At 44.1% G+C, this 22846-nt stretch overlaps 1 protein-coding gene, 1 long non-coding RNA gene and 1 other non-coding gene across 4 annotated transcripts in view; 2 read left to right on the forward strand and 1 right to left on the reverse strand.

Moving 5' to 3' along the window:
• Positions 1–3504: 3504 nt before the first annotated feature.
• Positions 3505–22846, reverse strand: part of MYO1E (myosin IE) — a 228889-nt gene continuing 209547 nt past the window's right edge. For both annotated transcript variants that reach the window (XM_086710815.1, XM_086710816.1), the window contains exons 27-28: positions 9616–9785; positions 3505–4597 (exon numbers count right to left, since the gene is read on the reverse strand). In XM_086710815.1, coding sequence (XP_086566941.1) covers positions 4521–4597; positions 9616–9785 — 247 coding nt within the window. In that variant the 3' untranslated portion in view covers positions 3505–4520. The remainder of the gene's footprint in view (positions 4598–9615; positions 9786–22846) is intronic.
• On the forward strand, positions 16428–16500 carry TRNAR-CCU (transfer RNA arginine (anticodon CCU)). The gene has a single exon. It is a non-coding gene; the product is annotated as a tRNA-Arg (tRNA).
• On the forward strand, positions 19117–22330 carry LOC147580247 (uncharacterized). Its single transcript, XR_015252678.1, has 2 exons — positions 19117–19825; positions 21328–22330. It is a non-coding gene; the product is annotated as an uncharacterized LOC147580247 (long non-coding RNA).

Raw genomic sequence — 22846 nt, forward strand, 5'->3', positions numbered from 1 at the left:
TTTGCCTTTTTTTGTTCTTGTCTGTCATTAGTGTAAGGTGGAATCTTCCAGAGGCTATGAGAAGTGATGATGTCATCGCTCTGGTGGTTAGTGGAATGTGTATGTGTGTTTGTTGGTGTTTTAAAATTTTCTGTTTTAGGAGCTCCTGGGTGGCTCAGTCAGTTGAGCAACCGACTTCAGCTCAGGTCTTGATCTCATGGTTCACAAGTTTGAGTCCCGCATTGGGCTCTGTGCTGAAAGCTTAGATAGACTGGAGCCTGCTGCAGATTCTGTGTCCCTCTCTCTCTGTCCTTCCCCAGCTTGTGCTCTCTCAAAAATAAGATAAACATTAAAAAAATTTTTTAATTTTCTAATTTCTCTTATGGTAAATACAGATAGCTATAAAAGACAAAAGCAGAACTCTTTGAGGTCTTCAATAACATTGAAGAGTATATTTTGTTTTATTTTAATTTTTTTTTAACATGTTTATTTGAAAGAGCATGAGCAGGGGAGGGGCAGAGAAAGAGGGAGACACAGAATCCAAAGCAGGCTCCAGGTTCAGAGCTGTCAATACAGAGCCCGACACGGGGCTTGAACTCACAACTGTGAGATCATGACCCGGGCCAAAGTCAGACACTCAGCCAACTGAGCCACCCAGGCTCCCCTTTTTTAAATTTTATTTTTATTATTTTTTTAAATGTTGATAACAGTGAAGAGTATAAAGGGGTTCTGAGGCCAAAGGGTTTGAGAACTGCTGGTCTATTGCTCGTTTGAACATCTCTGTCCTAGGGAACATTCAAGCCTGCTCACTTGGTACTTGGTTACTTTAAAACCTTTGGTTGAAGGGATCTGTCACATCTGCACACTGCATTTTCTACTTCTGTATATGTATATATGTGTAAGCATACCATCATTCCAAACAGGATGGGGTATTGTAGAAGGCAGGGGTGGCCCCTTGATCCTCTTTACACTCTCCCAGGTGAGGTGACTCCCAAACTAACCACACGACTGCTTAGCTGAACAGTGAACAAAATGGCAGGCCTGGCTAGATACGGGGCCAAGAGAAGCCTAGGATAAGGACTTCACACCTATAAACAAGTGTTTACTCACCTACTCAAGCATCACTTGTTGAGGACCCCCTTGGGCCTGGCACTAGACGAGGCTTCTGGGTGCAGAGGTGGGGCTTGCTCTGTGGTCCTGAGCCAGGGCTCTTCCTGCTGCTTGTCCAGAAGTTGGACTCAGTTCCTACGCTGTCACCTAGAGCCTGAGGGGTCCTGGTTACACTCCAGTTTTAAAGGCCAATCACTAAAAGTAGCCAGGATTGATTTTTCTCCCCATTTTTAAAATTTTAAGTTTATTTATTTGGAGGTGGGGGAGGAGGGGCAGAGAGAGAGAGAGAGAGAATCCCAAGCAGGCTCTGCACTGTCAGCCCAGACCCCGATGCGGGGCTCAAATCCAGGAGCCATGAGATCATGACCTGAGCCGAAATCAAGAGTCAGATGATGCTTAACTGATTGAGCCACCCAAGCGCCCCTGGGTTATTTTATGCTTTAATGCATAACATTAGGAAAATTATGTAAAGCCATTAGTTTTTTTTTTCAGTATAGCTAACACACAATGCTACTGTAGTTTCAGGTGTACAACTTAGTGATTTGACAAGTTTATACGTGATGCTGTGCTCACAAGTGTAGCTACCATCTGTCCCATTACATCACTTATAGTACCATTGACTGTATTCCTTATGCTGTGCCTTTTATTCCCATGACTTATTCATTCTGTGATTGGAAGCCTGTATATCTCCCTGTCACCTTCACCCATTTTGTCCCCCCAACCTCCCTCCCTCCCTCCCTCTTCCAGCCACCAGTTTGTTCTCTGTATTTATAGGTCTATTTTTGTTTCTTTTTTTCCTAGATTCTACTGATGAGTGGAATCATATAGTGTTTGTCTTTCTCAGTCTGATTTATTTCACTTAGCATAATACCCTCTGGGTCCATCCATGTTGTCTCAAATGGTACAGTCTCATCCTTTTTTTACAAATACATTTTTTTTTAAAGGAGTTTCTCAGTGATTCCTTCCACTGCCCATCAAGGTCACCTTAGTTCCTCCAGAGCTTGAGCTAATATTTATCCTCAAGATAGCCCTTTTCAAAATAACCTATGCTTAACTCAGGCTGTCCTGTCACTTGGCCCCAAATTCTTTTAAAGTTGGTCTTCTTTTGGGGCGCCTGGGTGGCGCAGTCGGTTAAGCGTCCGACTTCAGCCAGGTCACGATCTCGCGGTCCGTGAGTTCGAGCCCCGCGTCAGGCTCTGGGCTGATGGCTCAGAGCCTGGAGCCTGTTTCCGATTCTGTGTCTCCCTCTCTCTCTGCCCCTCCCCCGTTCATGCTCTGTCTCTCTCTGTCCCAAAAATAAATAATAAACGTTGAAAAAAAAATTTAAAAAAAAAAAAAAAAAATAAAGTTGGTCTTCTTTTATCCCAGGACTGATTTTCAGGGGGGAAAAACGAGCCCGCCAAGGGTGTGTGGTAACAATGGAAGGTGATCTTGGCAGTCCTGCTTGTGAGAAAGCCGCCTGCGTGTTGAGGCTGTGGGGGGTCCAGGATGCTCCTTCGTTCGAATTCTGGTTCTAGCGCCTTCCTCCCACTTTGCGTGAGTCCAGGAATGTGAAGATCCTTTGTCAAATATTAAGAGACTCTTGGTGTAAACAGCGATTACCTTTCCTCGTGTCATCACATTATGGCTTTATTTTCCTTTCAACTGGTCACAAAATGGAACGGAAATCTACTTTAAATGTTGTTATTGTTACCAAATGAACTTTGCTCCCTATTCTTGAAAATGCAGAATCAAATGGTTTACTTGTCCCAAATTCAGATCCATTTGTTTCCTTATATGAAACCCCTGATAATTTTTTCCACGGACTCGAGGATCTTGGAATGACAGAAAGGTGTGTGCTGGTCAAACCCTACTTTCCCAGTAGCTTCAGAATGACCAAGGCAACCTGGAGGAGAGGCAGAAAGGTGAGTGTCCCCTGAAAACCATTCCCTTATCAATAGATATTACATCATTTGTGACTTTTCACCATTACTGCAATAAACACTGCATTGGTTTGCTAGGGCTGCCTTCACAAAGCGCCACAGACTGGGTGGCTAAACGGCAGAAACTCAGTGTCTTACAAGCTGTGGAAGGAAGCTGGAAGTTCGAGATCTGTGTGTGGTCAGGGCTGGTTCCTGAGGGCCGTAAGGGAGCACATCTGGGCCGGGCCCCTCTCCTTGGCTGTAGACGGCTGTTCCTTCACATCATTTTCCCTCTGCGTGTCCATGCATGTCCAAATGTCCCCTTTTTATCAGGACACCAGTTATATTGGCTCAGGGCCCACCCTAATGACTTCATTTTAATTTGATCATCTCTATAAAGACCTGTATTTCCCAATAAGGTCATATTATGAGGTCACAGGCGTTAGGGCTTCACCATGTTTTTTGGGGGTGGGGGACACCATTCACCCTATAACAAATGTCACAAAAGAACAGGTAGTTCATGATTCCTTTATTTATTTAGGAGTTAAGGGGAGGGGCACAGGGGGCAGAGGAAAGTTACCTACGGGGAAAGGATTGGGAAGGGTTTGCAGGGGCTGGGCTAGAAAGCAGTAACACTGATTCTATAGTTGAAAAGGAGTAGTGCACATTTGTAAGTACCTGGTGGGAGTTTTGTAATAAAACCTACCTTATGAATAAGTACAGTGGAATACTACTTAGTACATTCATACATGTTGCTACCATCTTGAGATTTTTATATATACAGTATATGATCTGTTTTTATAAATGTACAGCTTGAAAAAAAGAGATCCTTCTTATAATAGGTACAGCATTAAACACAAAACCAACATGGGCCAGCCACATTCCAACTGAAGACCCAGAGAAAGCAAGGCCAACAGCCCAGCCCCTGCTTAGCCTGGCAGCCTGATGGGTCCCGGCAAAGTGTAAACCAGCTGCCCTCTGCACCTGGGGGCTCAGCAGGCCACGCTGGCCCTTGGCCTTCGCATGGGAAGTGCCGGCTCATGTCAAGCCCGGCCTGCAAAGAGGGCAGGTCCTCCCTGAAGGAAAGTGGCAGAGAGGAATGTGTGTGTCAGGTAAGGAAAAGAGGGAGGAAATAAATGTGCTCTTTGACTAAAGGCACTTGTCAGTGGCCGCCTACAGCCATTCCCTGGGCCTGGTGAGCGAGCGGGGTGCTGTTTTGATAGAGCCAACAAGGTCCAAGTGGACCTCGCCTGTCCTCTCACCAGGTTTAAATACAATAAATAAATCTTAGTGGGTGGTGGTTTTGCCCTCCTGGGCTCCTATGAAGAGGCTACCTTTTAGGATCATTTATGCAGTGACACTCCCTGTCCCCAACCCAGCTTTTCAATGTCCTCCATGGGGAAGGTGCCAGAAAAACTCCAGGCCTTGGACAAGGGAGCAATTGCTCGCTATGGATCAGAAGGAGAGCCCCCAAATGTCCCCTTCCCTGTCTGGAGCTGCTTTGCCTGTGCATTAGAGTCTCTGTGCGCCTCAGATCTTGGTCACATAGTTGTTGGGGAACAGGCCCTGCTTGCCTCGTAGTCGACCCGTCCACCAGCCAGAAGGATCTGCAGGAGACAGAGGAGGCGAAAGTGAGGGCGAGCAAGGCAGTTGTGCCTGGGCCAAACACACCCTGTCCTGTGGGCGTATCACAGGGCAAAGGTGGTTTGGCTCCTTCTACGTTCTTTTTCCTTCTTTATTTTCTTTTACATGAAAGAGTCCGTTGTAAAAAGGAGCCCTTCCCCCTCGGCAGACATAGCACTCGAGGCCCCGTTCTAGGAAGATCCTGCTCCTGCACCTTGAGGCTTTGCCTGACCGCCCCTCGGGGCCTAGGCCTGCCAGCCCCAGTGCGTGGTGGGGCCACGGGAGGCTGGTGGGTTGTGGTGGGATGGTCCTGCCCCCCCCACCCCAACTTTTCATCATGGGGGCTACTCCTCCACTGCACCGTTCCCGCTCCTTCCTCCAGTGCAGAATCTGCTCTGGGGAGAAACTGATGCCCAACACTTCCCACGTTAATGCCAGACCCTCCACCAGTGAGAAGTATGTGCTAATGTTCTTCCAGACCCTCCTCTGTGATTTTAACTGTACACACACTCATCTTAAACACAAACAGCCATTCTGTATCTTACTATTCTGCATCTTGCTTTTCAATACTTAATAGCTATCATCTTCCATGTTGTATCTCATTTTTTAAAGGGCTGCACTGTATGCCATGATTTATGGAATCATTTCCTTACTGATGGACATTTTTTCCCAATTTTTCACTATTGATGGAATAAACTTTCACATATATATCTTTATGTCCATGTGCAAGTAGGTCTGTAGGATAGATTCCTAGGTCAAAGAATATAGCCCTTTTGGGGTGCCTGAGTGGCTCAGTTGGTTAAGCGGCCAATTTTGGCTCAGGTCATGATCTCGCGGCCCTTGAGTTAGAGCCCCACATTGGACTCTGTGCTGACAGTTCAGAGCATGGAGCCTGCTTTGGATTCTGTGTCTGCCCCTCCCCTGCTCGTACTCTGTCTCTCTCAAAAATAAACATTAAAAAAAAAAAAAGTCCCTTCAAAGAATACAGATGTTTTATGTTGTAAGACAATTATCATTCATTTTTGTAATAGGTAATATTCTTAGATGTACTTTCAAAAGTACAAAAGCATAAACAGTAACAACAGCCACCCAGATCCGTTTTTAAAAATGCTTATTTATTTTGAGAGAGAGAGGGAGAGAATCCCAAGCAGGCCCTGCTCTGTCAGCTGTCAGCACAGAGCCCTCCATGGGACTCAATCTCATGAACCATGAGCAGATCCCTTCTTTGAAGGCATGCAATATTATATATTTTTTATACTTTCAGAGATATTTCATGTATATAAAAGCAAGTATTTATAAAAATTACCCCTTTTGTACACAAACAATAGCAAACTACACATTCTGCACTGTTTTTAACCTTAATAATATATACTAAAGACCATTTCATATCAGTTTATAAAGAGTTTCCATATTCTCTTCCAATAGCTGCATGACTTACTATCATTTGCCACCTTCTCTGTTGTTGGCCATTATTTAAAAAAAAATTTTTTTAACATTTTCTCATTTTTTGAGAGACAGAGCGCAAGCAGGGGAGGAGCAGAGAGAGAGGGCAACACAGAGTCTAAAGCAGGCTCCAGGCTCTGAGCTGTCAGCACAGAGCCCGACGCAAGGCTTGAACCCATGGATGCAAGATCATGACCTGAGCTGAAGATGTACACTAAACCGACTGAGCCACCCAGGTGCCACTGGTCCCTACTTTTTTTTTTTTTTTTTTTTTTTTTTATGTTTACTCATTTTGAGAGAGAGAGTGAGTGAGGAGAGGCAGAGAGAGAGGGAGACAGAATCCCAAATAGGTTTGATCTCACAAACTGTGAGATCATGACCTAGGCTGAAATCAAAAGTCAGATGCTTAACTGACTGAGCCACTCAGGCTCCCGGGTGTTTATCTTCTTAATTAGGAATTCTTTATATATTAGTGGATTTGTCATATGGGTTGCAAATATCCCCCCCTCCCATTTTTAACTAACTTTTTATATTTTAATATTTAAGTAGTTGAAGCAAATGATATTTTTACAGCTTCTTGATTTTCTATCACTTTTATAAATATTTCCCACACTGATATTAAAAAAGAAAATTCTCCCATACTTCTAGGACTTCTGTTTATACATTTAAATATTTATTTATTTAGGATTTATCTTGATGGAAGTGGTTAAATGTAAATTCAAAGTAATTATATTGACATGGGGTTTTAAAATTTTGACAAATAAGTGTTAAATTTCCTTCCCAAGTCTATTCTAGCTGTAAGCTATGAAAGAAGGTACCTTTCACCCTGACTTACCACAGATACTATAGTCCAAACTATTTGCAATGACCAAATCCAGAAAGTTCTTAAAACTTAAAGGCTCATGTAATTCATTTGATGGCAAAACCTGACCTGAACTGAGTTTGTTTATGATGTCTCTTCCGACAGAGGGTGAATGCTCAGATGTTGCACAGCAGAGATGCTGAGTTTGACCCAGGCTGTTGCCTTGGGACCACCAAGTGTTCTAATAGGTGGTAATATCTCCTATACACACACACCATTATCGACTTTCTAACCGTCTCTGGTTTCTAAAACTCAGAACTTAAGGGTTTGGAAAAGGGAGTGTGACCTGCATCTTATTTCAATCTTCTGCTGGAGTCACGGGTGGAGTTGTTACCTCTCCTTCACTGATGGGTAAAGGGTGGGGAACCTCTCCATGCACGGTCTCAGGAGCCTCTGTCCACTTTTGGACTGGACTGTGTCTTTTTATTCATGTGGGGGAGCTATTTAGAGGTGTAAAATGTTTTTTCCTAGCCTGTTTTCTATAATTTAACTTTGTGCTGGTGCAATTCACTATACAGAAGATTTTAATTTAGCCTTTTTATGAGGTTTAAATCCTCTATGGTTTTTGGGTTTGATGTTCTCCATCGGAAGACTTTTCACCCCCAAAGATTAATGTAGTATTCTAGGTTTCCTTCTAAGATTTTTATAATTTAGATATTTAATTAGTCTGATATTTTGTGTATGAGGTAGAGCTTGAACTTTATTTTCTTATCAAAATGGAAAGTAATGCCTATCCTTTCCCCTGGTTTCAAATGCTACATTTATCATATATTAAATATCTGTATACACATGGCTATATTTCTGGATTCTATCCTGTCTCATCTATATGTCTATTCCTGCACTCACACCACACTGCATAAATGAGAGTGATAATTTATAGCATTTTTTGAGAACTTCTAGGACCCTACACTTGACACAAATATGTAATTGTTTTGATTATACCCAAAATACATGGTATTTCTAGAAAAATCTGAAATATTGAGAACTGAAAAGAAATAAAAATTCAACATTTAAGGAGACCACTTGATATCTTATATATATTATATATAACATACATACGTGCATATAGTCATCTATTTTTCATCCTTACAAAAATGAGACTACAGTCTGTATAACCTTTTTGCCTTTTCTCATGAACATTTTTCCATTTCAGTAAATATAGTATTGCATCATTATCTTTAATAAAAATGTTTGTCATTGAAGTTCACTAAATGGATATAGCAAAGCTTATTTACCCAATCTTTGTTACTGGGTAATTGGTCATTTCCAGTATTTTTGCTGAACAAAGCTGGTGATAAAAATTCTATTTGTTTACTAAGCATTTATTTCAGCCCTTAATTCTACTCCGACACTTTGGAGGAAGGATACTAAATGGCTAAAATATTAAAATCTATAGCAAGCTAGATGGCTATCTAGTTTCATGATAGATCAAACTATTTGATGAGATCAAAATAATGTCCAGAGGTCTTTTAGAAGGAGGTCAGTCCGGGGACCTAGAAGTCTCCTATGAGCTCATGTGATTAAGGAGTTTGATAATAACCCCCTTCCTGGAACTGTGTGTCCTGGCCACCTCTTCCCGAAGGCTAGTCTTACCAAGGCCCGTTTCACTCAGTTTGTCCTTGCTCTGTTCGTAATGGCTTCCACACTGTACACAAGTCCTCCTCAGCCTGACATTCAGGGTCCTCCACTACCAGGCCACTCCTGGCTTCCTCTTGTCTCCTGGGAGATCTTGCACCGTGGTTGAGCGTTGGCTTACTTTCGTAAAGTGACCTGCTCTTTCTGCCCTCCGTGGCTTCTCTGTCCCATTCCTCACAAATGCCATTTCCTTCATGGTGTTTTTGAATATCCTAAGTCAGGAGTTCTCGTTTTAAAAGTACTTCCATAAGCACTAATGTTTGGTCATATGTATATCACATTCTAACTTCTCTACCAAATTAATAAGGCATTCAGCCAAGCTCACAGCTTTTTTTTTTTTTTTTTTTTTTTTTTTTTTTTTTTCCCCGAGAGAGAGAGAGAGATTGGGAGAGGGAGAGAAAGAGAAAATTAAGCAGACTCCATGCTCAGCATGGAGCCCAACACAGGGCTCGATCTTGCAACCTTGAGATCATGACCTGAGCTGAAAGCGAGAGTTGGAAGCTTAACCGAATGAGCCCCCCAGACACCCCCAAACTACTTTTATAACAGATATTACAGGTTGTCTCCCTGGCGTACATTCCATCTACCATCATTATGAGGAGGCCACCAAGTTTGGGTGGGATAGTCTTAACAACCATTTCCAAAGAAGTCCCTGCCACACCTAACTTACCACGGGTACAGCCTTTGCCTTGCTAGAGATTCAGGGATGGGCACATGAGCAACTGGGTCTAATGAGAGTAAAATCTAGGACTTTTGTCCAATGGCTAAGAGAAGTTTCAGGGATAAAGCAGATTTCAGACACAATTTGATCTGTTTGCATGGCAACCATTTCATTGCCATGACGGAAAACAGCCTAAGAAGGGAGCAAATACAAAGAAAGCAGAGCTGATAGATCGATCGATAGATAGCTGGAGCCCTGATCAAACTGAGCATGAAGCCCTAGCCTATCGCTGCAAGTTTCAGTTAGAGGAACCTATAAATTCCCTTCATGTTTAAACTAGTTTTTATGGCAATGACACTGAATGTTCTTTAGGACGCTGTCTCAGCCAGCCATGCACTTACCTTCTTTGATGATATCGATAATGTCATTGGCATTGAAGCTGAGTTCATCTGTGTCCTGAGCATCGTAGGCATACAGAGCCTTGCACTGTGGCACCTGAGGCTTAGGCTTGGGCTGGGGCTTGGGTCTGCCCCCTGCTGGGGGAGGCCGACTGGTCGTTTGTCTCCGGACACTGTGGAGAGAGTGGAGGCAGGTAAGAGAAGGGACCTAACAGGAGGCAACACCATATGGTGGTCTGGAGCAAGGGGCCAGCACTAGCCTGCTCAAGTTCAAATCCAACTCTGTCCTTATAAGATACGCCACTCCGTAAACTTTCTCTGAAATTAAAAATGCACCCCCCCCAACTTCAGAAACAGAACTTTTCACCAGTGCCATAGAAGCATGTGGTGTTTCTCCTCAACAGCAGTCCTTCCCAGAATCAACCACCACCCTACATTTTGTATTAATAACTGCTTTTCTTTGTGGTTTTACCACACACACAAGTATCCCCAAACAGTACACGTAGTCTGCCTGTTTTTTTTAACTGTATAAAAGGAATCATGTTCTATCACTCACTCCATTTTCGAGATGTACCCTGGTGATGCATGAACGTAGTGGCCATGCATTCTAATGGCCTTATACTCTTCCATTGCATGACTATGTCACAATTTACTTATCGACTGCACTGTTGATAGTTGTTTGGGATGATTCCAGTTTCTACTATTGCAAAAAAAAAAAAATGCTGCTTTGAATTTTTTTTTTTTTTTTTTGAGAGAGGGTGTAAGTGAGCGAGGGGCAGAGAGACAGAATTCCACAAGGGGCAGAGAGAGAGAGAGAGAGAGAGAGAGAGAGAGAGAGAAGTCAGGCTCACCCGAAGTGGGGCTCAAACTCACAAACTGAGACTGTGACCTGAGATGAAGTCAGATGCTGAACTGACTGAGCCACCCAGGTGCCCTCTGCTTTGAATATTCTGGTGCAAGAATTTAACCAGAGCAATTTCTCAACCTCAGTACAACTAACCTTTGGGGCCAGATAATTCTCTGTTGTGGGGCTGTCCTATGGACCACAGGTGGTTAGCAGCATCCCTGGACTCTAGCCATTGGGTGCCAGTAGCATCCCCCCCTCCCCCCCACATGGTGATGATCAAAAACAGCTCTAGCACTAGAATCCTAATCTGAATCTTCTAGCTTTAAATGTATTCTTTGTATACACTGTATTGCCTCCAGTCTCCATGCATACATTGTCTCAAAGGCATAGAGCTATAGCTTGTGAGATCTTTAAACTTCTATCCGAAACAAGTATCTGTTAAATATGTTCATAAAAAGCATTTAGAGAAAAAAAAAAAAAAGGAATACAAGCTGGTGCAACCACACTGGAAAACAGTATGGAGGTTCCCCCAAAAAACTAAAAATAGAACTACCCTACCACCCAGCAACTGCACTACTAGGTATTTATCCAAGGGATACAGGTGTGTTTCGAAGGGACACATGCACCCCAATGTTTATAGCAGCACTATCCACAATAGCCAAAGTATGGAAAGAGCCCAAATGTCCATTGACGGATGAATGGATAAAGATGTGGTATATACACACACACTGGAGTATTACTTGGCAATCAAAAAGAATGAAATCTTGCCATTTGCAACTACGTGGATGGAACTGGAGGGTATTATGCTAAGTGAAATTAGTCAGAGAAAGACAAATATCATGACTTCACTCATATGAGGACTTTAAGAGACAGAACAGATGAATATAAGGGAAGGGAAACTAATATAAAAACAGGGAGGGGGACAAAATAGAAGAGACATAAATATGGAGAACAAACTGGGGTTACTGGAGGGGTTGTGGGAGGGAGAATGGGCTAAATGGGTAAGGGGCACTAAGGAATCCACTCCTGACATCATTGTTGCACTATATGCTAACTAATTTGGATGTAAATTAAAAAAAGAAAATTAAAAAAAAAGAAAAAAGGGACGAAGAAAATATTTTCATCAAGGACAAACCAGGTTAAGCCTATATCATTTGCTTACAAAAGAAACAAGTTGGAAACAGGAAGAAATAGAAAATTTGAACAGACCCATAACCAGAAAAAGAAATTGAATTAGTAATCACAAATTTCCCAAAAATCAAAAGTCCAGGGCCAGATGGCTTTCCAGGTGAATTCTACCAAACATTTAAAGAGTTCACACCTATTCTCTTGAAGCTGTTCCAAAAAATAGAAATGGAGGAAAACTTCCAAACTCTTTCTGTGAAGCCAGCATTACCTTGATTCCAAAACCAGACAAACACCACACTAAAAAGGAGAACTATAGACCAATCTCCTTGATAAACATGGATGCAAAAATCCTCAACAAGATACTAACCAAACGGATCCAACGATACATTAAAAAAATCATTCACCACAACCAAGTGGGATTTATACCTGGGATCCAGAGCTGGTTCAATATCTGCAAAACAATCAATGTGATTCATCATATCAATAAAGGAAAGGACAAGAACCAAATGATACTCTCAGCAGATGCAGAGAAAGCATTTGACAAAATACAGCCTCCTTTCCTGATAAAAAAAAAAAAAACCCTCAAGAAGGTAAGGATAGAAGGATTATACCTCAAGATCATAAAAGCCATATATGAAAGACCCACTGCTAATATCATCCTCAATGGGGAAAACCTGAGAGCTTTTCCCCCTAAGGTCAGGAACACGACAGGAATGTCCACTCTCGCCACTGTTATTCAACATAGTATTGGAAGTCTTAGCCTCTGCAGTCAAACAACACAAAGGAATAAAACGCATCCAAATCAGCCACAAGGAGGTCAAACTTTCACTCTTTGCAGATGACATGATACTCTATATGGAAAACCCAAAAGATTCCACAAAAGAAAACTGCTAGAACTGATCTATGAATTCAGCAAAGTGGCAGGATATAAAACCAATGCACAGGATCAGTTGCATTCGTATACACCAATAATGAAGCAACAGAAAGAGAAACCAAGGAATCGATCCCATTTACAATTGCACCAAAAACTATAAAATACCTAGGAATAAACATAACCAAAGAGGTGAAAAACCTATACACTGAAAACTATAGAAAGCTTATGAGAGAAATTGAAGAAGACATACAAAAAAAGTGGGAAAATATTCCATGCTCCTGGATAGGAAGAACAAATATTGTTAAAATGCTAATACTATCCAGGGGCGCCTGGGTGGCGCAGTCGGTTAAGCGTCCGACTTCAGCCAGGTCACGATCTCGCGGTCCGTGAGTTCGAGCCCCGCATCAGGCTCTGGGCTGATGGCTCAGAGCCTGGAGCCTGTTTCACATTCTGTGTCTCCCTCTCTCTGCCCCTCCCCCGCTCATGCTCTGTCTCTCTCTGTCCCAAAAATAAATAAACGTTGGAAAAAAAAAAAAAAATTAATAAAAAAAAAAAATGCTAATACTATCCAAAGCAATCTACATATTCAGTGTAATACCTATCAAAATAACACCAGCATTCTTTACATAGCTAGAACAAACAATCCTAAAATTTGTATGGAACCAGAAAAGACCTCGAATAGCCAAAGCAATCTTCAAAAAGAAACCCGAAGCTGGAGGCATCACAATCCCGGACCTCACGATGTATTACAAAGCTGTAATCGTCAAGACAGTATGGTACTGGCACAAAAACAGACACACAGAATAGAGAACCCAGAAATAGACCCACAAATGCATGCCCAACTAATCTTTGACAAAGCAGGAAAGAATATCCAATGGAATAAAGACAGTCTCTTCAGCAAGTGGTGCTGGAAAACTGGACAGCGACATGCAGAAAAATGAACCTGTACCACTTTCTTACACCTTACACAAAAATACACTAAAAATGGATGAAAGACCTAAACGTAAGACAGGAAGCCATCAAAATCCTCGAGGAGAAGGCAGGCAAAAACCTCTTTGACCTCAGCCACAGCAACTTCTTACTCAACACGTCTCTGGAGGCAAGGGAAACAAAAGCAAAAATGAACTATGGGGACCTCATCAAAATAAAAAGCTTCTGCACAGTGAAGGAAACAATCATCAAAACTAAAAGCCAACCGATGGAATGGGAGAAGATATTTGCAAATGACATATCAGATAAAGGGTTAGTATCCAAAATCTATAGAGAATTTATCAAACTCAACACCCAAAAAACAAATAATCCAGTGACAAAATGGGCAAAAGACACAAATAGACATTTCTCCAAGAAGACATCCAGATGGCGAACAGACCCAAGAAAAAAATGCTCAACATCACTCATCATGGAAATACAAATCAAAACCAGAATGAGATACTACCTTACACCTGTCAGAATGGCTAACATTAGCAACTCAGGTGACACCAGATGTTGGCGAGGATGCAGAGAAAGAGGATCTGTTTTGCACTGCTGGTGGGAATGCAAACTGGTGCAGCCACTCTGGAAAATAGTATGAAGGTTCCTCACAAAACTAAAAATAGAACTACCGTATGACCCAGCAATTGCACTAGTAGGTATTTATCCAAGGGATACAGGTGTGCTGTTTTGAAGGCGCACATGCATCCCCATGTTTATAGCAGCACTATCAACAATAGCCAAAGTATGGAAAGAGCCCAAATGTCCATCGATGGATGAATGGATAAAAAAGATGTGTATATATACAATGGAGGATTACTCAGCAATCAAAAAGAATGAAATCTTGCCATTTGCAAGTATGTGGACGGAACTCGCGGGTATTATGCTAAGCGAAATTAGAGAAAGACAAATATAGGACTACACTCATGAGGATTTTAAGATACAAAACAGATGAACATAAGGGAAGGGAAGCAAAAATAAAAACAGGTAGGGGGACAAAACATAAGAGACTCAAATATAGAGAACAGAGGGTTACTGGAGGGGTTGTGGGATGGGGGGATGGGCTAAATTGGTAAGGGGCATTAAGGAATCTGCTCCTGAAATCATTGTTGCACTATATGCTAAGTTGGATGTAAATTAAAAAATAATTAAAGGGGGGAAAGAAAGTTACATTTAAGGTTTCTTTTCAGAGGAATTGGGTGGCACTCCACTTGGTGGCTGTTGACACCTGTGGAAGGAAGAAGGAAAAGGGAGGGTCTTTCCCTGGGCCTGCGTCCTGGAAGGGAAAGCACACCCAGTTTTGATCTGTGATCTCAGGAGGCCAGAGCTGCTCTGTCTTTGCTGCGGCCCCATGACAGTAGATGGGTGCTGATGAGAGAGTTAGATCTGGTGGGGAGGGGGGACTGGCTACCACCTGGGGGGGTAGGACTGTTCCTGTCAGGGTGGGATTTCGGGGGCTCCCTGTGTGGGAGGGAGCAAACCCTAAGGTTACTCAGGCTCCATTCTTCTTAGGTCAACCCCCATCCCTATCTTCCCACCTACCAAGCACTTTTCTTTTATCCTGGAGGAAAAGCATCTTATAGATGATTAGCCTGACATAATTTCCTCCCAAGTCCACTGGAAATCCCCATTCCCTCCTGGAGAAGTGCTTGCCTCTCTGAAAGCTGGCCAGGCAAGCAGGCTCTTAATTAAGCAACCTATATATTAGGGATGTGTCAGCATTTGGTTAATAAGAGCCATTAGCCTGCATACCAGAAGTCATCTGATTTCCCAGCAATAAGGAAGGGGGAGTGGAGGAGGGTGTGCATTAGAATACCCTGGGAGGGAGAGAAGCCACCAGCCTGGCAGTTGCAGGGCACAGGATTGGAACATTGCACACACACACACACACACACACACACACACACACACACACACACTCTCTCTCTCTCCCCCCCCCCCCCCTCCGCTCCCCCCCAGATATTCATAGAAGGAGAAGACTTAGACTCTCTTATGTCCAGGGAGGAAACCTACAAACATTAGTTAGTGCAGGTTGATAAGGCCTCTGGGCCCAAGAGTACTGGGACTTGGGTGTCGTCCCTGGGAAAAGGGGGCCAGAGGGGCCTCTTAGTGGGGAAACAAAGCTGGATGATGCTCTGAAATGTAGGACTATCCTCCCTGCAGCAGTCCTGGGAGTCACCTCCTGGCTCCTCTGCCCATCGCCTCCAGCTCTGACCCAGCCCTGGCACCTCCTCCTCCTCCATGTCCGGTTGTTTCCTTTCTGGGCTCCCTGAATATCCCCCCAACTCAGTGTCTATTAGTTCACTTCACCCTCCACAAAAAATACTAACAGTTTCTCCTTGCTCTTGGGAAATGGACCAAAACCCTTCATGAGGCCTACAAAGTCCCTGTCAGGTGTGGTCCCCACTGGTTCCCAGCCTCATGTCCTGCCACAGGCCACGCTGCTGTCTTCCTACCTTTAGGAGCCCTGACTGGCGTTAGGACACTCAGTTCACATATTCCTAGCTTACATCATCTTTACTGGTAAAGACCATGCTTTCCCCCTAAGATCAGGAACAAAACAGGGAGGTCAGCTCTCACCACCTGTTCAGTACTGCATTGGAAGCTCTAGCAAGAACGATCAGTCAAGAAAAATAAAAGGCATTCACACTGGAAACAAGTGAAAATACCTCTATGTGCAGATGAGATGATCTTGCATATAGAAAATCCTAAGGAATGCATAGCACTAAAAAACTAGGAGAACCAATAAACACGTTCAGCAAGATTAGAGAACACAAGACGGAGAAAACAATTCCTTTTGTAATACATGCCATTTAACCAATTTAACAAAAGGATTCTATTTTTATGAAATATCCAGAAAAGGTTAATCTATAATGACAGAAATCAGATTAGTGGTTGTCTGGGGCTGAGGCTGGGGGTTGGAGGCAGTGACTGCTAATGGGAAGGAGGTTTCTTTTGGGGAAGATGAAAATTCGAAAATTAGATTCTGATGGGGGCACCTGGCTGGCTCAGTTGGTAGAGCATGTGACTCCTGATCTCGGCGTTGTGAGTTCGAGCCCCACACTGGGTACAGGGATTACTTAAATAAAATTTAAAAAAAAACCCCAAAATCCCAACAGTTGAATGGTACTTTAAAAAGGTTGATTTAATGGTATATAAATTATATCTCAAAACAATCTGCTTAAAAAAAAAAAAAGTAACTTACACAGACCCCTTTTGGCTCAGCACCACACTGCTGACACCCAGAGTGACCTCAGCCACTCTGAGACGGCAGACACCAGGTGTCCCAGAACCGGGGCAGGCTGGAGAAGGAGATGGAGGTAGGGAGGACTGTTGAAACACCTATTTGAACACAGCCACTGCATGGTATTTGGTCCCAAGGCATCAGAGGATAAATCGAAGTAAACCCAATCAAGGTAAAACCTCAAGGATTACTGGCGGATTTGGGTTCCCCTGTAGGCCCTTGGCAACAGTTGGCTTGATTGTCCCAGGCCCCAGACAGCGGCTCCCACGCTTTACCAACGTAAAACCATCTGGTTATTTACTACTTGGCTAAACGGGGTTCACTGTGCTTCCCAGGTGGGAGCCTAAAGAGTCCAGGCAGCTTTGAGATGAGGCATAGTTTGCTGCGGAACAAGAGTGTGGACTGGAAGACTGTGTTTGATGGGGAATAGATGTGGAGGTTGGGAATAGCTCTGCATTTTGCATTAAGGAAGTATCTGTTTAAAGTTTATTTATATTGAGAGGGAGTGTGGCTAAGGGAGGGGCAGAGGGAGAGGGAGATGGAGAATCCCAAGTAGGCCTCACACCATCAGCGCAGAGCCCCAGGCAGGGCTCAAACTCACAAACCGTGAGATCGTGAGCTGAGCTGAAATCAAGAGTCGGACGCTTAACTGATGGAGTCACTGAGGCACCCCCAGGGAAGTGTCTGTTTAGACAATGAACCCTAAGGTCACTATGGTCTGGCTCTTTCCTGTTTAAATGTCCTCTGTGACCAGGATGGAGTACAACTCTTCCAGCAGGGCAGCCAGTGACAGCAAAATCTTCCTGGCCGGTTCCTGCTGCCTCATTCTCACATCTGAGCATGGTTTCACTCTTGTGAGTGTGGGCAGAAGGGACGTCGTCTGGGAACCCCTGCCTATAGCTGTATGAAATATAAACTCGCCTGGGCTGTGGCTGTGCTGGGCAAGGCACTGTGCTAGGCATTTTCACAGACGTGGCCTCATTTAATTTCACAACACTCCCGTGAAATGACCACTGTAGGTTCCTGGGACTTCCTGCCGGTCTCATCCCTAGACGTCACAGTAACAGACGCATAAGGCTCCCAGAGCTCCAGCCACACAGACCTTTGAAACCAACTTGCCAAGGACCTACATGGGAACCCAAATCCCCCAGTAATCCTTGAGGTCCCTTGGTCTGATGTCCCCTCGGCCCACCCCCGTCCTAAGCGGCACTGCTAATTCCTGCTCAGCCTTCAGATCTCATTTCAAACCCCCCACCACATCCTGGGAAGTTCACACCTGCTCAGAGCAGGGGGTCCATGTGGCAGTCCAGGGACCTATGTCACCATTCAGCTGACTCCCTCTTAGGACCAAAGGTTCCATGGGGGCAGGGACTGGGCCTCTTCATGCTCACCACTGTAGCCCCCGGACCTGGCACCAGGCCCGGGAACACTGCGTGGCCTCAGTCTGCACATTCTCATGGAGTGACCGTGTGCAGGAATAGGAGGGACACTGCACTGGCTGAAGAGTCAGTGTGCCGGGTGTGAGGCCCAGTTTGGCCACTGGCGGGCATGTGGCTTGGGGATGTCGCTTCACCTCTTTAACGATCAGCGTCTTCATCTGTAAACAAGGGAGATTCAGGCAATGGTCCAGGTTCTTTTTCTAATTCTTAGAATGCTTTCTAGAGCGCTCTCAACAAAATCTCTACGGTCAGAGGTACCACGGTACACAGGAAGCCGAAGAAGAGACTGCTGCCTCCACATTTCACCACATTGCAGACCCAGAAACCATCGCAGAAAGCAGTCGGGAGGGACAGCCATTTTCCTAGCTCTATCTTAGACCGATGCAGCCTTAAACCCACACAATCTCTTTTGCATCACTAGGTGGCGATCCTGTGTAATCAATAATGGGGAGAGATCATGACTAGGAGCTGCCAGAAATTGATTAATGAGGTCTTTTAGGTGCCTGGAGCCTCCACTTGCGGCCAAGGGGCGGTTGGTCAATGCAGTGAAGGAGGGATTCAGACTTGCTCACACAGCAAACACGACCCTCCCACTCAGGCAGCTGGCACTGGCTCGTCCAGCCCAGGAGAGAGGGTTGTTAGGCCATCGGGAATTCTGTGAGTCGTTAAACAACGGCCACTGTTAAAGATTAAACGGAACACACAAGTGACGAAATTAAAAGCACAAGCAAAAACTACTCATCACTCAACCCTTCCTAATTATTTTGCTACATTTCATTCTGTCTCTGCACTCGAGGTTAAAAACGTCTGGTTGCTTAAGTCTGGTGGGAACACTCGGTAACGGTGTGTGGCTGCCCATCTCTTCCCAAGCCCGAGGCCGGTGTGGTCATGCCGGTAGCCTGGCACTGGCCATGGCGAGTAGAAACTGGCAAACTGAGCACGACTCAGGCCCTTTGGTGTGTGGACAGCCAGTCATTCAGCAGCACACTGCTGTCCTCACACTGTTGTGCTCTGCCTGGATGTGTTCTGTAACACACATGCGGGACTTAGATAATTTTGGCACGTGACATTTGCACGCCTACTAAGCGTTACAGGATTGAAAACTGTGTTAGAAAAACAATCATTTTATTGGGCTAATGGGGGATGGAGCAAGAATTTCAGACTCACAGCAACGGTTCTTTTTCTTGTTGCCATTTCAATAACAAGTGTTCATGTTATACATATTAACACGTAGCTGGAAACTGCCATGTCACTGAGCAAACTGTCTCCTTCTAGGTAACTTCTGCACAATGTAATCCAGTTTTCCTGTTACTGCTTGACCCATCATTTTGGGAGAATTTGTACACACTTCCCACTTGAGCGTATCTCTCCCCCAGTAAGAAGACAAACACAGGAAGAAACTGAGTTACAGCCGCCTGTTTTTACAGCAGGTCGTTTTCTGAGTTGGGCATCAGACCTCCGATGCCATCACATTATAACCCACACCACGAGGTTTCCCAAGTCATCAAGCGCCTTCCATCCAGGCTGCTTTGGAAAAACCACGCTGCTGGAGAAGTCCTGTCTTAGTGACTGAGGAAGACCTTTGCCCTGAGACCTCAGGATAACGACTGACACTTGAACCCTCACGGACAACTGCTCGATCTCACAAGATGCCGAAAGCCCATGAGAAAGCAAAACCCCAAATGACGTCAATGGTGACAAGGCTCCCTAAAGTGAGTGTTCATGCATTTGCTCTTTCCTGGTAACGTCTGTCACTTTCCATGGGATGTTAGCTGTTACGGTGACTGGAGCAGAGGATGTTCAACTAGAAAAAGATGGAGTCATAGTATAGCTGGAGAAGAGGTTGTGGACTTTTTTACATGGTCCAAATGCAAGAGCGTCTGTTGCAAGGTTTTCCTCATGGCTGCTTTGCTGTTGCTCTGCACCCACAGCGAGTGGCAGAGCTCTTCCATACGTGTGTGAAGGGGAAGGTGTCTCCCTCACTGGTCCCCTTGTCTGGCTTTCCTAGGCCACCTATTTCCCCTGTTAAAGCTGCAATGCCTGAAGCTTAGACCCTCAAGGGGTCCAGAGATTTGAGTTCTTGAGACTAAAGCCGCCTTTTGATTCTAGGAGAATATTAATATTATCCAGGGTGCCTGGGTGGCTCAGTCGGTTAGGTGTCTGACTCTTGGTTTTGGCTCAGGTCATGATCTCATGGTTTTTGAGTTCAAGCCCCAATTCTGGTTTTGTGCTGACAGCGCACAGCCTGCTTGGGATTTGGGACGCTCTCTCCCTCTCTCTCTGCCCCTCCCTTATATGTACACATGCATACATGTGTCCTCTCTCTCAAAACACATAAACTTTAAAAAAAGAATATTAACATTTCCCTATAAGACCGAAGGACATGAGTAACAGTAGTAAAACCAATACAGATAAACTTTGAAGTTGCATCATGCTTGTGGTTTACAAAGCCCTTATTTAATCAAGAAACCCCGAGGAGTGGGCTTTAACATTATATTATTATCGCTATTGTACAGTTAAGGACACCAAGGTGTAGAAAGATTAGGTGCCAAACATGAGGAAGCACAGCTGGTAATTGTCCAGCGTGTGGCACAGAAAAGGCATGTGGCTCAATAAATGTTTGAGGAACGAATCAATGAAGGAATGAACAAATGAAATGGGACCAACACCCGGTTCCTCCAACTGTGACCCCTGTGCTCTCTGCCCACCACCAGGCCACCTTCTGTGAACGTTTCAGAGCTCCCACACCTCTGGGGCAGCTGGGTGTAGCTCGTCTATGCCAGGGGGAGCTGGGATTGAGCTTTCTAAGATCACTGCTTTGTTCTGCAGATGTGAGATTTATGTCTTGAAATTCCAAGAAGGAAAATAATGGCATTTTATTTCATTGGCTATTTGAAATATGCTGTATTCCAAAAGGTTGAATCTATAAACATTACTGGAAATGTGGGAATGGATGCCAGGAATTCCTAAGCCTCATGTCTGCCTCGGCCAGGATACGGCTGCTGCTCCTGTAGATTATGGGTTGAGAAATATTGCTATTGGACATTTGTTGGAAATTTTAAGCCCCCTGAAAATATGACTCCATTAGGAGAATCCTGTCAAGAGACATACAGGGAGCATTTGAATTTTTCTATCGATCCCTCCCCCTTTGTGGCATGGCAAGAAGCCCAACCACTGAGCACTTTCAATATTTTTCTATTTCTCCTACTTCTAGTTGGATTAATCTCTGGAGTATCTTGAAATTTCCTGAAGTTGCCTTCCCATGAAATGGACCATAGGATTAAAGAGGCCAACAGAAAAGATATTTCCAGTCTGGGTTTTAATGCTGCCAGTGATGAAATGGAGTCAGATTATGTACGTCTCAGCTATAGGAGGGATAACCGAAAGCACACGTGACTGGCAAATCAAGTGTTCCTATGAAATCAGAGCAAAGGCTGATGAATGAAATGTTTGTATGATTCTTGCTTAACCTGTTCTCTTTCTGGATTCTCAGGAAACACCTTGAACCTGATGCAGACATTTCAAAAGGTATGCTAAGAGACTGCAGGGTAACGATTCCCTCTACATCTTTTCTAGTTTCCCTGGACAATAACAATGAGGACAACAGTAAGAATAGCTGCCATGTCCCAAACGTGGCGAGCCAAGGGTAAAGGATCCAGTTGGGATGGTAATTAATTTAGCAAAGGCTTCATGCTCTCTCCAAAAAAACCTGGCTGAACCTAAAATAAACTGACAAAGACTTTCCTGAATTAACTTGAGGTGCTAATTATACCATTTGATTTTATCCACATTACATGATCCAAAAGAAATGATTGCTTATGCTAAATACATCTATAAAGAAAAGTGCATTGGGGGTGGGAGAGGGAAAGGAAAGATAAGCCCAAGAGTACGAAAGCCCGAGGAGCAAAAGACCGCGGAAACCTTGCCTTTATAGATTGGCACCTTCAAGGTCACTGTTTGGAACTGTGACGTTTTACAGGAATTTTTGTGTTTATGGAAAGGCTTAAGTTTGGGATCCCAAAGTCTGCTGTTTGCTTCAACAACCTGCTGTGAAATGAAGGCAACTCATGTTTTCTTGGCCAAGAGGAGCTATTAAATGCAGGTGACCCCGAGGCTTCTGAAATGTCTAAGGCATGCCGAAGGTCACTGGCCACATTAGAAATGATTTTAATTTTCACTTGATGTGTTTCAGAAAATAAATATGAAGAAAAAGTTCAGACCTTTGACCAGAGTAGGATTATCTAAGGAATGTTTGCACTACAGCAGATTTAAGTGTACAAGGAGGAGGGTAGAAGGGATTCCTGCAGCTCCTGGACTCAGTGTGCCTACTAAGAGTACAGACAACAGAAGGTCAGGAAAATCTTACTGCCTGGTAGCCAGCTGTGAAGGTGCCCTCTCTGTCCAGCCTCATAGCCATCGCCACGCCACATTATGTACGCCTGATCTTTAGACCTAGAGGTGGCAAAGGGTGCGCTAAGACTTAAATAGGGAGCCACGCAGCTGAGGGCTGGAAGGGAGCAGCCTCAGTTAAGACACTATGTTCCTAAATTGCCTGCCTTTGGCTGACAGATGCTGGCAGTTGGCTGGTGTGCAAGTCTGTAACTTGCAAAGCAGGGCTGGAAAGATGGTTTTGCTTGCCAAGGCCAATGCAAGTAGGAAGCTAACAGACAGAGCTAAGAGATCTGATGCATTTTGTTGACTGATTGATTTTAATTCTCGGCCTACTTTGGGAC

Source organism: Puma concolor, chromosome B3, assembly GCF_028749965.1.
Source record: "Puma concolor isolate L17-30 chromosome B3, mPumCon1.1.hap2, whole genome shotgun sequence".
Lineage (NCBI taxonomy): Eukaryota > Metazoa > Chordata > Mammalia > Carnivora > Felidae > Puma > Puma concolor.